Source organism: Lissotriton vulgaris, chromosome 1_1 (assembly GCF_964263255.1).
Source record: "Lissotriton vulgaris chromosome 1_1, aLisVul1.2, whole genome shotgun sequence".
NCBI classification, from domain to species: Eukaryota; Metazoa; Chordata; class Amphibia; order Caudata; family Salamandridae; genus Lissotriton; species Lissotriton vulgaris.
Window position 1 is genome coordinate 1,277,932,579 of NC_141685.1, and position 14,496 is coordinate 1,277,947,074.

General features: G+C 48.5%; 1 protein-coding gene across 2 annotated transcripts in view; it reads right to left on the minus strand.

Moving 5' to 3' along the window:
* COPZ1 (coat protein complex I subunit zeta 1) overlaps positions 1–14,496 on the minus strand; it is a 234,236-nt gene that overhangs the window by 13,368 nt on the left and 206,372 nt on the right. For both annotated transcript variants that reach the window (XM_086964906.1, XM_086964914.1), the window contains 2 exons: positions 12,380–12,431; positions 10,613–10,651 (listed from right to left, as the gene is read on the minus strand). In XM_086964906.1, the coding sequence (XP_086821032.1) occupies positions 10,613–10,651; positions 12,380–12,431 (91 nt within the window). The remainder of the gene's footprint in view (positions 1–10,612; positions 10,652–12,379; positions 12,432–14,496) is intronic.

A 14,496-nucleotide genomic window follows, 5' to 3' on the forward strand; every position in this document is an offset into this window, starting at 1 on the left:
AACTAATAAGCCCCAGGGAGGTGGCGGGCCCTGGGGTACTTAGAAAGTAGGAGGGGGATCTGAGCAGCCCCTCTCCTGTATAACTGTTAAGCCCCAGGGAGGTGGTGGTGGTCCCCGGGGCTTTTGAAGACTTCAGGAGGGGTCTGTGCGACCCCCTCCGAATAAATAAAGCACTGGGGAGGTGGTGGTCCCCGGGGTCCAAACTGGACTTGGGACCACTCCCTTTCCCCATTTGTTAATAAAAGAAATGTCTCCAGGACCTGGTCAACTCGGGGCTGAAAGAGAAACAAGTGCAGGAGACTGCACGTGTTTTTCTTTTCAATTGTTGCCACACATTTGAGAATTTCTGTTATTTGGTCCGTATGTATTTTAAATACCTTTTAGCCCTGCCAGGGGGACCTCAAGACCAAGGCTAAGGAGTTTGGGTATTCGCACTCTGCCCCATTTTCATTTTTTTTGCGTGTTTTTTTTGGGGGTAGGAGGGGGGACTGGTGGACGTCCTAAGATGGCTGCCAACACTTTCTGGTTGAAGTGTTGGCAGCCAATCAAACTCTGCATATCTCTGCACAAACTTGGTATTATTCAAGAAGGCTTCGCAAGCTTAGATGTTCAAATTTGGATTTCCTTCAATTTCTCACAAACTACTGAGCAAATTTACACCAAATATCTGAAAGGGTAATCGGCGAACCAAAAGCTACCTTTCTGCCAAATTTGGTGTAATACCGTCCAGTAGTTCAGGCGTGTCAAAAGACTCTATGGGAGTTAAAGTGGAAAACACTCCCCCCCCCCCTTTTCTCGACCCCGCTTCACGGATCTTCCTGATACTTTTCCTGCACAATTAAAATCACCGGAGCACTTCATGTAGAAAACTTCGTGAAGATTCGTCAAATGGCTCCAAAGATTTAAAATTTGAATTTAAAAACATTTATATAGCTCTCTGCCACCATGCAGTTTCTTGGCGCTTTAGGATTGCGAGAGGGATGGCAGGAGCGGAGGGGGATCAGACCTTGTAGGCTTGGGAAAAAAGCAGAGTTTTAAGACCCTTCCGGAACTCTATGTAGGAGGAAGTCAATCGGAGTTCTGTCGGGAGGGAGTTCCAGAACGCAGGAGCGAGAACTGCAAATTTTGTTCCTCCGGCCTTTTTCTTGCGAAAACGGGGGATGGTTAGCAGGGCCTGATGGGAGGAGCGGAGCTCTCTGCCAGGTGAGTAGGGTTTGATGGCGGAGCAGATAAACTCCGGAGCGGTGCCCATTTTGGCCTGGAAGGGGGTGCAGCCGAGTTTGAACAGGGCACGCTCTTTCACCGGCAGCCAGTGCAGTGCCTGCATTAGGGGGGTAGCTCGATGGAATTTAGGCAGGCCGTGGATCAGGCGAGCCGCCTGGTTCTGCACAAGCTGCAATCGGCGAATGGCGTAGGCTGGGGCGCCATTGTAGATGATATTACCATAATCAAGGCGCGAGAGCACCATGGCCATCACTATGATTTTTAACGCAGGCAGGGAGAAAAAGCGAGAGATCTTCCTGATAGTTCTAAGGGAGAAGAAACAAGAAGAAACAACTGAGGAAACCTGAGAGTGAACGGAAAGTGAAGGGTTGAGGAAAATGCCAAGGGTTTTGACCTTGGGAACAGGAAGCGGGGGGACACCAAGTGAGGAAGGCCAGTGGGAGGGGGACCAGGGACTGCAACCACCTCCAGTCAAGACTAACTCCGTCTTGTCTGGATTGAGTTTGAGGTGGTTGCAGTTCATCCAGTCCTGGATGAGCAACATGACGGACTGGACGTTCTGGGAGGAGGAAGGGGAATGGGAAAGGTTGAAAATTAGCTGGAGGTCATCGGCGTAATTGAACACCGTGACCTCGAGCTGCTGTAACATAAAAATTAGAGGGTAGATGTATAAATTAAACAAAAGAGGGGAAAGTGAGGAGCCTTGGGGGACTCCACAAGCAACCCTGCGAGGAGCAGCGGTGAAGCCAGCTAGGTGAACCGCCTGAGCCCTGTCGCTCAGGAAGGATTTAAGCCAGGCGAGGGCCAGGCCCTCGATGCCCGCCGCCTTGACACGGGTGAGAAGGGTGGAATGGTCCACCGTGTCAAAAGCGGCGGACAGATCTAAAAGGATGAGGGCCTGCTGACGGTTAGTGTCGATGCCCTCGCGTAGGCTGTCCATCACTGAGGTCACCACCCTCTCGGTGGAATGGAGGGGGCGGAAGCCCGCCTGCCTGGTAGAGAGGCAGTGGTTGGCTTCCACATAGGCGCTCAGGGTGCTGGTCACGTGGGCTTCTAGAACTTTACCCAAGTAAGGCAGGAGGGAGATGGGGCGATAGTTGGAAGGGGAGGAGGGGTCTGCACCAGGTTTTTTTAGAATGGGGATGATGGCCGCGAATTTGTGAGCAGTGGGGACCGCTCCGTTGCTGAGCGAGTCGTTCAAAAGTGTGAGGGGGGGGGGTGGGGCAGTTTAGGAAGATTTCTCTTAAGATGTAAGCAGGGGCAAAGTCAAGGGGGGAGCCTGACTTTACCTTGTGAAGCAGGGGGAAGAGCGTGGCCTTGGTTAAGGGGGGAATGGAAGTGAGTTTAGAGGTGATGACGGGCGGGGAAGGGTTGGTAAAAGTGGAGGAAGGGAGAGGAATGTTGGCTTTAATCTTAGCGACCTTGTCAACGAAGAAATCGTTGAGTGAGTCGCAAAGCGGTTGGGAGGGGGGAATGGAAGCCACAGCTCTATTAGACGACGCGAGTTCGTGAACTGTGGCAAAAATCTCCTTAGTTTGAGATTCCGCTGCCAGTATCCTGTTGGAATAGAACAGGGTCTTAGCATCCAGGATACCCTGCTTGTATGTCTTAAGCACGGAGAGGTAGATGGTTTTTTTTAGAGGGCAGTATTCTCTTCTCCATACACGCTCTGCTCTGCGAGCGGCCAGTTTCATAGCCTTGAGGTCAGGGGTGAACCAACGGTTAGCGGCGTGAGCTCGCTTGACCGTGATCCGCCTCAAGGGGGCGAAGTCTTCGCCAGCACGGGTCAGCCACCCATCGATCATGGCCAACTGATCCGGGGCGGCGAGGCCGGAAAGATCGGGGCAGGCGTTGGCTAGGGATGAATGGAAGGATGGCATGTCTGCCTTGCCCCATTTCCTAACCCAGATGTTCTTGGGAAGGGAAGGTTTAGCCACTGGGGCTAAGGCAAGGGAAAAGGAAATAAAAAAATGGTCTGACCACGGACAGGGGGATATAACAGGGGAGGAGGTGGGGATGTTCGGGGTCCAAACCTGGTCGAGAGAGTGGCCATGCACATGGGTAGGACTGTGAACATGGGTAGTAAAGTTGAGGCTGGTCATTAGTTCGGTGAACTCCTTAGATTGAGAGCTTTCGGCCGGATCGTTAGGCCAAAAGTTAAGGTCACCCAGGACCAGTACAGATGAGTTATTGATGACCAGGGTTGCGAGGATGTCCTGGAGGCAAGTAACAAAGGTGGGGGTAGGGTTAGGGGGGCGATAGATAAGAACAGCAGTTAGGGGAGTGACATGGGAAGTAGAGCGAATAATCAGGCAGTCAACTTCAGGGATAGGGGGACAAGGGAGAATCTGGAAGTGAAGGTCGGTATGAGCGATAAGGGCCACTCCACCGCCTCTTCTACCCTCCGGTCGATCTAGCCAAGTCAAAAAACTCTTTTCCTATGGAAATATGATCCCAATTATAACTACCTACTGGCAACCGCCAGTGGGTAAAAAAAAGAAATATATATGTATGTACACACACATATACACACAAACACACACACAAGGAACAAGTTCATTCAAAAGGAGTAGTTTCTGTCCTGTAACTCCAGTTCTGTATTAGGGGTATCTCTCTTATAGTCATAATCTAGTGAATAGTGCCGCCCATGTGCTTGGACCACGGATCAATCAAATATAATCTCTTAAGGTGTCGAAAAATGCAGAACTGCACAGACACTTAAGAGAGAATTAAAGACAGATAATGCAGCCTATAAAAAACAGGCTACACTGTCCAGTACTTCCAACTAGAAATTCCACCAAAAATCCACAAACAGCAAAGCCTGTCCAGATTCCCCTTGCCTCAACAGCAAAACCCCTCTGGAATGATAGAGAGGAAGACCTGGACAGACAAGCCCCATAGGCTGCCATTATGTGGCTCAGAACAGGATACTGTGCCTTTAAGAGAACTTTCCAGAACTTCACAGTATCCCAGAATGCACTGCAGGTCCCCTTATACTTTCAGTTCATTTTGAAGGCGTACACGCCAGACCTGTAGCATTCCTTACATGAATATCTCTCTCCACTGGGGAGGAGGGCGGGCGCTTATGACTATAACAGAGATACCCCTACTACAGAACTGGAGTTACAGGACAGAAACGACTCCTTCTGTAGTAGGGGATCTCCGTGTATAGTCATAATCTAGTGAACAGAATGGCAAGCCCATCCCCACACCAAAGCGGCGGTGGAGAAACGAGAAATAACACCACTATTGTGCGAACAGATTTCGCAACGAAGCCTGCCCAACCTGAGCGTCTGGCCTGGCATCAGTGTCCAGGCAGTAATGCTTAGCAAAGGTATGGACCGACTTCCAAGTGGCCGCCTTGCAGATTTCTGCAATTGGAACATTACGGAGCAAAGCCGTCGTGGCAGCTTTGCCCCTGGTGGAATGAGCCTTAGGTTTACCCCCTAAGGTCTTATTAGCCTTCTGGTAACACAGTTGTATGCAGGACACAATCCACCCAGAGACGGACTGTTTAGAGGTAGCAAGACCAGTCCTGACTGATCCATAATTGATAAACAATTGGTCTGACCTACGAATATCCTTGGTCTTATCCAGATACAATTTCAACACCCTCCTAACATCCAAGGAATGCAGCGACCTTTCCCCTGGAGAGGAAGGATTCTGAAAAAACGTAGGTAAAGTTATGGTCTGGTTAACATGAAAATCAGATATAACCTTTGGAAGAAATTTAGGGTGAGTAGGCATAACAACCTTAGCAGCATGAAATACAGTATAAGGTTCCTGGCAACACAACGACTGAATTTCACTCACCCTGCGGGCCGATGTAATGGCCACGAGGAACGCCGCCTTCCAGGACAGGTGCTGCAACTAAGCCTTATGAATAGGTTCAAAAGGCTCCTTCATCAATCTGGACAGCACCACATTCAATTCCCATGAAGGCGAAGGAAGCCGGACAGGAGGGAACACTTTCTTCAAGCCTGCCAAAAAATCTTTGATCACAGGGATCTGAAAGAAAGAAGTCTGTGAAGGGCATTTCCTGTAGGCAGTCAGCGCAGCAAGATGAACCTTAATGGAATGAATATTAAGGCCAGACTGCGCCAGATGCAGAAGATATGGAAGGATGACATCTTCCTTCCATGTCGTCGGGTCATAATTCTTGGACTTGCACCAGATGCAAAACCTCTTCCACTTGTAAGCATAGGAAGTCCGAGTGGAAGGTCGCTTAGCCTCCTTCAGTATGTCCATGCAATCTTCTGGTAGATTCAAATGGCCATATTGCACTATCTCAGGAGCCATGCCGCCAAACTCAAAGACGAGAGGTTGGGGTGCAACATCTGCCCCCCGAACTTCGTGAGAAGGTCCGGCCTCCACGGCAGCCGTATGTGAGGAAGGAGGGATCGGTGAAGGAGGTCCGTGAACCACCACTGCCTGGGCCATTCCGAGGCAATCAGGATCATCCGCGCCCTGAACTGGGACAGCTTGATGAGCACTGCCGGAATCAGGGGAATGGGTGGAAAAGCGTACAGAAAGCTGTTCGACCAGTTGATTCATAGCGCATTCCCCAGCGTCCCCTGCTGGTAGTACCTGGAGGCGAAGTCTCGGCATTTGCTGTTTTCGGCGGTAGCGAACAGATCTATGTCTGGAGTCCCCCACCTTGCGAAGAGTTCTCCTAGTACTTCGTCGTTTATGACCCATTTGTGGTTTTCCTGAATCAGTCTTCTCAGTGCGTCCGCCTGAACATTCTGCACACCTGGCAGATGGGTAGCCGTTATCGTCAGTCCTCTGGCCAGAAGCCATCGCCAGATCGCCTGCGTCTCCTGCGACAGAGAGCGTGATCTCGAGCCCCCCTGCTTGTTGAGGTAATACATCGTGGTCGTATTGTCCGTCTGTACGAGAAGAGAGTTGGTCTGGAAAGACGGATGAAAGGCCTCCAGTGCCAAGTGAACAGCTCTGAGTTCCAGGAAGTTGATGTGATACGTGGACTCCGTTGGGGACCACGTTCCTTGAATCTGTAAGTCTCCGGAGTGCGCCCCCAGCCATGGAGAGAAGCATCCGTCACAATAGTCTGAGTGGGAATGTCCTTGTGGAAGGGAACCCCTGAGGAGATTCTCCGCTGAACACTAAGACTTCAGAGACTGAAGAGCATGCGGAGACAGTCGTATCTTGTCGTCCCAAGACCCTTTCCTCTGATCCCACTGATCCTACAAGCACTCCTGCAACGGTCTCATGTGCAGTCGTGCGTGTGGCGTTAGGAAGATACAAGAGGCCATCGATCCCAGTAGAGAAGACACCGTCCTCACTGTTGTAGAAGGAGTGGTCATAAGAGCCTGAGCCTTCCAAAGGAGTGATAATCGTCGCTCTTCCGAAGGAGACACGCTTGCTGACAGCGTATTGATGGTGGCTCCCAAGTACTGAATGCACTGGACTGGAGTCGGGACAGACTTGGACATGTTGATGTGCAACCCCAGCTTGTTCAAGAGAACGCACGTCTTCTGGAAGTGTGCCTGAGCTTCAGAGAAGGAGGAGGCCTTGATCAACCAATCGTCAAGGTACGGGTAGACAAACACCTTGTTCTTCCTTAGGTGCGCTGCTACCACTGCCATGCACTTCGAGAATGTTCTGTGCGCAGACTTCAGTCCGAATGGTAGTACTGTGTACTGATAATGATTGGTGCCGACTCGGAATCGCAGGAACTTCCTGTGTTTGTGTGCAATGGGCACATGGAAGTATGCATCCTGTAGGTCTATTGCACATAGCCAGTCTCCCTGTTGCAACTGAGGATAAATCTGATGCAACGACAGGATGCAAAACTTCTCTCTGCGAATCCACTTGTTTGCCTGTCGCAAGCCCAGAATGGGCCTGAACTCGTTCTTGTCCTTCTTGCGAACCAGGAAGAACCGGGAGTACAGACCTCTTCCTCTTTGAGACAGAGGTACGTCTTCTATCGCATTTTTCCTTAACAGGATATCGGCCTCCGCCTGGAGCTCGTGCAGTTGAAACTGCGAGCTGACCGGAGAAATTGATGGAGGCGGGCTGGTGAACCGAAGACTGTATCCATTGCAAACAATATTCAACACCCACTTGTCCTGAGCAATTTTTCTCCACTCTGCCAGAAAAAATTGAACGCTTCCCCCCACCGGAGCGGGTAACGGATGTAGGGGAAGTAACCGCTCAGGGTCGAGACCCGGCCGGGCCCTTGTTCGCTGTAGAGGACTGCTGTCCCCCTCTACCCTTCTAGCGCTTCTGGAAGGGCCTCCGGAACTGCTGCTGTTGTTGCTGCTGCTGTCCCGAAGTCTGCCCTCTTCCTCTTCCCTGGGCACCGAACCGTCTCTGGAACGGGCGGTAGGCCTTCTTTTCTTTGGGCTTCTCCAGGCCCACAGCCGTCAGGGTCTCTGCCTCCACCTCCATGCGGGCCATCTCATTATCGGCATGCTTTCCGAACAAGGTTTCCCCCAAGAAGAGCAGATTGGCCACCCGCTGCTGGGCCTCCGGCTTGAGTGACGTGAGCCTGAGCCAAGCATGGCGCCGCTGGTTGATCCCATGGCAATACCTATGGGCAGCCAAAAGAGAGACATCCGCAGCCGCGCTGATGACCTGGTTTGAAACCAGCATGCCCTCTTTGAGTATCTCCTGGAAGTCCCTCCTCTTGTCTCGTGGCAGGAGTTCCGTGAACTGTTGAAGTGATTTCAACAGGGCACGGTCATACCGCCCTAGCAGCGCCGCATCGCTGGATGCCTTCATGGCCGTGGATGCAGTCCCACAAGCCTTCCTCCCAGCTGAGTCGATCCCTCGGCTCTCCTTATCGGGCGGTACGGTTGAGGACGGGGAGGTAGAATGTAACTTCCTGGCCGCCGTCACTATAACAGAGTCAGAAACCGGGTCTATCCTCAGAAAAGCCGGGTCCGAATCCGGTGAACTGTACTTCTTCAGAAGTCGGGAGGGAGCGGCCTTCGCCACCGCTGGCGTGAGGAACAGCTCCTCCGCAGGCTCTACCAAACCAGGCACTAGTGGCAGTAGAGGGCGAGACAAGTGCTTTTTATGAAGCGTCTCAAATATCACGAACGTCGTGGGTGTTGGAGCCGTCACCGTGATTCCTAATTTTGCTGCCCCCCTCAGGAGAACATCCTGGAACGTGCTCATGTCGTCCACCGGAGACACCCTTGTCCCTGGGGATTCCGACAAGATCGGTGACTAGGTCCTTGTCCTGGAGGAGTCCGTGCGGGACCTCGATCCACGTCTCCTATGGCGACGTCTTGACCTGGTGGAGGATCTACGTCGACTCCTCAATCTCCTCCTCCGTCCAGAGCGTGATCGTGACCTCCTTGGCTTAGGTCGATCCGCCGGTTCCACCGGAGCGGGCGACTTTGGTTTGGCCGGGGCCCTTGGCTTAGGGGTCCCCTTGGGAGGAGTCGGAAGTTTGGGCAGTGAGACCGACCTCGGAGGGACCGGAGGCGGCTAGTCTGCTGGCAGCTGGGGTCGAGGTATAGGTTGAGGAAGTGGTCGTAGAGGAGGAGGAGTAGGGGCCCTCGGAGGTAGCCCCCTCGGTAATGGAGGCGGGGTGTAACCGCCCTCTGTGACGGGGTATACACCAGGGAGTACACCGAACCCAGTGATCCGCCTTCCTTTCCAGCCTGGGACGTTGGCGAACCTCCCATGGTGCAAGACCTCCTTCCACGTCTCTTCGGCGTCGAAGAACGGTGACCGGACGGCGAGGGTCGGTCCCTCGACGGCGAGCGTCTTCTCCTCGGCGTCGACCGTCTCCTCGACGGCGAGTCTCTGCGCCTTGACGGCGACCTCATCCGCCTCGACAGCGACCACCTTTGCCTCGACGGCGACCTCCTGCGCCTCGACAGCGATCTTCTCTTCGACGACTAATATCCCCTCGACGACGATCTTCTCCTTTTCTCCGACGGCGAACGACGGTGTCGCCTCGACGGCAAGCGCCGACGCCGGGCCTTTCGACGTCGATCACTCGACGATGACTCCGACGACGACGAAATCGTCACAGGAGACTTCAACGGCGGTCTGTTCAGTTCCTTCGACGTCGAGCGTCGACGTCGCTTCGCCCCAGAAGACGGGGAACAGACTGTAGTCATCCCTCTCGACGCCGTAGTCGGTGCAATCGACCCAGACGGAGAATGGGGATGCTTGCTGGTCTTCCTGCCCCTGGGGAGCCCCCCAGAGGCCTCAGCACGGGCAGAGGAAGCCCCTCCATACCCACCTTGCGCCTTCAGCCTTCTTTCCTCAAGGCCCTGAAGCCTGATCTTCTTTCTGTCCTTCAGGGTCCTGCCAGAGAAGCCCTGACAAATCACACACTCCTCTGGGACATGGGAAGAGAGAAGGCAGAGGATACACACCTCATGGGGATCCGATTTGGCCTTCTTCCTGAAGCACTCCGGACATTTGTCAAATAATGCAGGCATATTTGACAATCAAAAGGGTGCAATAAACAAGAAGAAGGCACCAAGTACTTTAGAAAAGCACTCAACTAGAAACAAAAGTGAAAAATCACCAATAAACCCTTGAAAATGGAGAGCTCAATGCTCCAGGGTCCTGCTTGCAGGAGCCGGAAAAAAGAACTGAAAGTAAAAGGGACCTGCAGTGCATTCTGGGATACTGTGAAGTTCTGGAAAGTTCTCTTAAAGGCACAGTATCCTGTTCTGAGCCACATAATGGCAGCCTATGGGGCTTGTCTGTCCAGGTCTTCCTTTCTATCATTCCAGAGGGGTTTTGCTGTTGAGGCAAGGGAAATCTGGACAGGCTTTGCTGTTTGTGGATTTTTGGTGGAATTTCTAGTTGAAGTACTGGACAGTGTAGCCTGGTTTTTATAGGCTGCATTATCTGTCTTTAATTCTCTCTTAAGTGTCTGTGCAGTTCTGCATTTTTCAACACCTTAAGAGATTATTTTTGATTGCACCGGGGTCCACGCACATGGGCGGGACTATTCACTAGAATATAACTATACACAGAGATCCCCTACTACAGAAAAGGTTTATTCTGTCTACCTCCCCATATCCATCACTCCCTACCCCTGCAGTCTGGTATGATGCAAGTGCATAAAGTTGTTCAAGCTTTATGTTAAAATCTGTTATTTTCAATCATGCTTTGTTAAGGTGGCAAACAAAAAGCCATTAATCATGTCTAATTAATTAATAACAAAAAGTCAATGAAAAGGTGTATATATATATATTGCACTCTCGGGAACAACGTAATAAAAATATACACTATTTATTTATTTATTTATCTTGTTAAGCGCCCGAATCACCCCTGAAGGGGTGTCTCCATTAAGGGTTCTGTCTCTGAGCAACATGTTTACAGACTGTATGGCCAATTAGAATGTTGGTATTTTAAGTATGGAGCTCAGAAATAAAATAGTGGCACACACCTGAGATACAGTTTGCTCTGTGAGAGGGACATCTTCTCCCTAAACAGAAACAAAAATTACATTAATAAACGAACAAACAAAGCTTCTTGAAAAGTGCAGCTGTAATATGACCATTTACTTTTTAAGATATATGAACATTGGATATATTGTACATCAATGTCATCCTCAGACCTCAATGTACTTTACAGACAGGGTACACGTTACACAGGACGTTCTACCATCGGACCACATAGTTATTTACAGTTAAGTTTGATTTGATTTATATTTATAAAGCATGCCAAGTGCCAAAAAGGCACAACCAGAATCAACAGAAAAGCACGGTCAGGTCTAAATATAGTCAGAAGAGGAGAAAAGCCAGGTTTTTAAACGTTTCTTAAAAACCCTAAGGGATGATTGAGACCTTAAGTACAATGGCATTTGGTTTCACAAAAGAGCTGTGCCATGCACAAAACTTCTGCCACCACAGGTGGCTTTGCAGATCTTGGAGATGTGCGTGATCTTCTCATAAGAAGATCGCAAACACCTTCAAGGAATATACCCACCCCCAAAAAAATTGTCTGGTAAACTGGGCCTATTCTATGCAGGGCTTTGTGTGCCATACAGAGCGCTTTAAATGCAACTCTGCTCTTTATCAGCAAACAGTGCAGATCCTTGAGCCCTTTAGCAGCCAATTCATATTTCTTGATTTTTTCAGGAGTAGAACGGCTGAGTACTGCAGCCAATTAATCTTTAGTAGAACTTGTTGCATGCCCAGATAGATAGCATTGCAATAATCTAGCTAACGACAGCAAGTTACACAAAACAGTACTCCCCACTGATCTACAGATATGAGACAAATGCAACATACGGTGTCTGCAGACCTCCTACCATGCTCTACAGACTGGATAAAGGTAGCACAACAACTCTCAAATGTCAACATGCCTTAAAGATTGGTTTTAAATATTACACCAGGTCATTGGAGCAATGCACTGAGGTTTTGTAAGTCTTATTCTTGCATGTACGAAAAATATCAGGCTCAAGCATTGGAAAATATACTATGCTGCAGTTTTATTTGCAATTATTCTTGTAGCTTGAAATTACCAATTACTCTCCCCTAGGCCCACCTCTGAGCACGGGCACAGACTCATAGGTCTTGCTGGGAAAGGAACATGACAAATGAATGCAGTGGATATGAGCAATGCAAGTGGAGCAAAAACTGTTAACGTTTGCTTCCAAGAGAACCAAGGCCAATTTTAATACATGCACGTATATCCAAGATAAAAATGTGTAATACCTTGCAAACATGTTTTAAATAGAACTTGAACATGTTGTAGTTATTACTAAAATAAAGACTCTAAAATCTCTGAAGTGATCTAACACGCATCAGACCGCTTAAGCCAGAAGAAATAGAACTTGAATTGTCTGCTTAACAGATACCAGTCAGGTTGTCTTGGACTATGGATCAATTAAACCAGCAATTAAAAAAGAAACCCAGCTACTGAAACCAGTCAGAGGTGCACATCGAGGAACAGCAATGGTACCCGGGCTGGTGGCTTAAACCACTAATGCATTCACAGTAGGGGCCGGTGTTTGACCTCATGGTCACAGGTTCAAACCCCAGCGGGAAAAGCTCAGCCTTTCACCCTTCTGAGGTTGATAAACATGAGTACCATTGAGTTGGGTAACAATAAACATCTGTTATTCAACACCAAAATACCTTTCTGGGTGAAAGTTTGCTTTACAAATACATGTTATGTTAACTTCTCTCTCGGAATTAGCATGACTTACCCTGAGGGCAACTCGGTGGACCACTTGCTGTGGGTCACTTTCCAGGATGACCCTGTAAAGGAAAGGTGACATGTTTCTAGCAGGAGAATGTAAGGTCTAAAAAAACTGCTGAACAATTTTATGTTTTGAGCAATCCGATGTATCATAAAAAAATAATAGAATTAATTAAACTCCTAAATCATTAAAAATAGAAGTCTCAAACTGATATATTAAAAGAAATTATTTAACTACAAGGTTTACTCCCCCTCACCTTTATTCATTTTGTTACACTTTTCATTTGTATTACCCTTACGAAATCAACTGCTTAATCCAATGTGATGATCAAATGTTTTGCATGTGCATGAAAATGTGGACATTAAATGCCTCTCGCTGCTCCTCCTATGATGTCATACTTCAGAAAACCAAAAACCCGCTGGTGCTGTTCATTGGGAATTGCAATGCGTTACGGTTTCCCCACTCCAGCACTGGCATTGAACAGTTCCTACCATGCGACAACTCCAAGCTGCTGTGGTAATGTATACTCCCTGAGAGGGAATGCGTCAACATGGTTTGACCACAGTGATTGACACATCTGAGTAAATGGATTGCGCCACTATAGGGATTCATCTTTCCTTTCACTCGATGAATCGGTTAGATACAACCTCGTGCTTTGTCTATTTCATCTATTGAGAAATGGGATTTAATTCAATTGTTATATTTTACACACGTACATATGAACATGGATGCATGTGAGATGGCTTATATACTTGCAACTACACAGTAAAAGTTTTTTTTGTTTTAACAGGATAAACTTTCAAATATATATATATATATATACATACATACACACATATATATATATATATATATATATATATATATATATATATATATATATATATATATGACAAGCCCAGATTCCCGATACAGGCTAGTACCCGCTCTCGAGTGAGTCGTCCCAGGGGTCCCGGAAGCCCAATATATTTCACCACACGTTTTCTTTTCCAGAAAATACGTAGACGACACACCAAGAGTTTGCTGTGCTGTGGAGATTTATTGGCAGCACAGCAAACTCTTGGTGTGTCGTCTACGTATTTTCTGGAAAAGAAAACGTGTGGTGAAATATATATATATATATATATATATATATATATATATATATATATATATATATTTATACATACACACATACTCCAACAAATGAGTCCAAGGAGAGCACACTTTTCGTAGCGGGTGCCGGTGCCGAGGACGGGCCTGTCCTCGCATAGATTCAATCACCAAGGTTCCTTCGTGTAAAGGAAACACCGCACGCCAACAAAGCTGTTATTGAAGGATTTTATTTGTACATGTGTCCACCATTGATCACCACCAACGCGTTTCAACCTGCAATAGGTCTTGCTCACGATATGTGAGTCCATCTTTTCTTTCTTATTTATAATCTCTCCCATCCATGCCATTTAGGAGGCATTATGGGATATGTAGTTCATGTACAAAGTCACCAATTTGAGGTAAAAGTCTGGTTATTTAATCTGTTCTCTTTATGTAATCGTTCATCATTTCAAGGTGATTCATTTTTTGGCCTTTGTAGGAGTATTTCACTTATTCTCTTTTTCTTTTTAATTATTTGAATTGAAGGAGAGGCGCCCGACATCGGAACATTGTAAACGTGGAGACGGTGACGGACGGGAACCAGCTTTTGAACACGCCGCATTTCCGTGAGTAATTAAGGACAGTCGGAGGCAGCGTAGTGGATGAGACTGCCCCGTTCTACTTGGAATCATCGTTGCACAAAGATCGCGTGTAGGTGGGAAAACAGCCTACACGCTAAGAGTGGAAAAAAGAAGCACTTGCCGGATTCCGGGTTCCCGCGGCGAGGAGTCGGAGTAAGTACGCCGTATGGGTGACGGGTCAGGTAGGAGATCCTAATACACTTTTCCCTGACATTGTCTATGTTGTAGCTAGGGCTAAATAGGCGAGAGGATCATAATACGCGCAGACAAAGTAACAGAGGTATTGCACACCAGAAATTGTGACCACCAAAAGTGTGAGCTCAGAACGAGTGTTTTTGTTACCTAAGTGAGGTTAACTATGGAAGCAAGGACAGCCAAAAAGGTTCAACTAGCTGAAACCATGTTCCT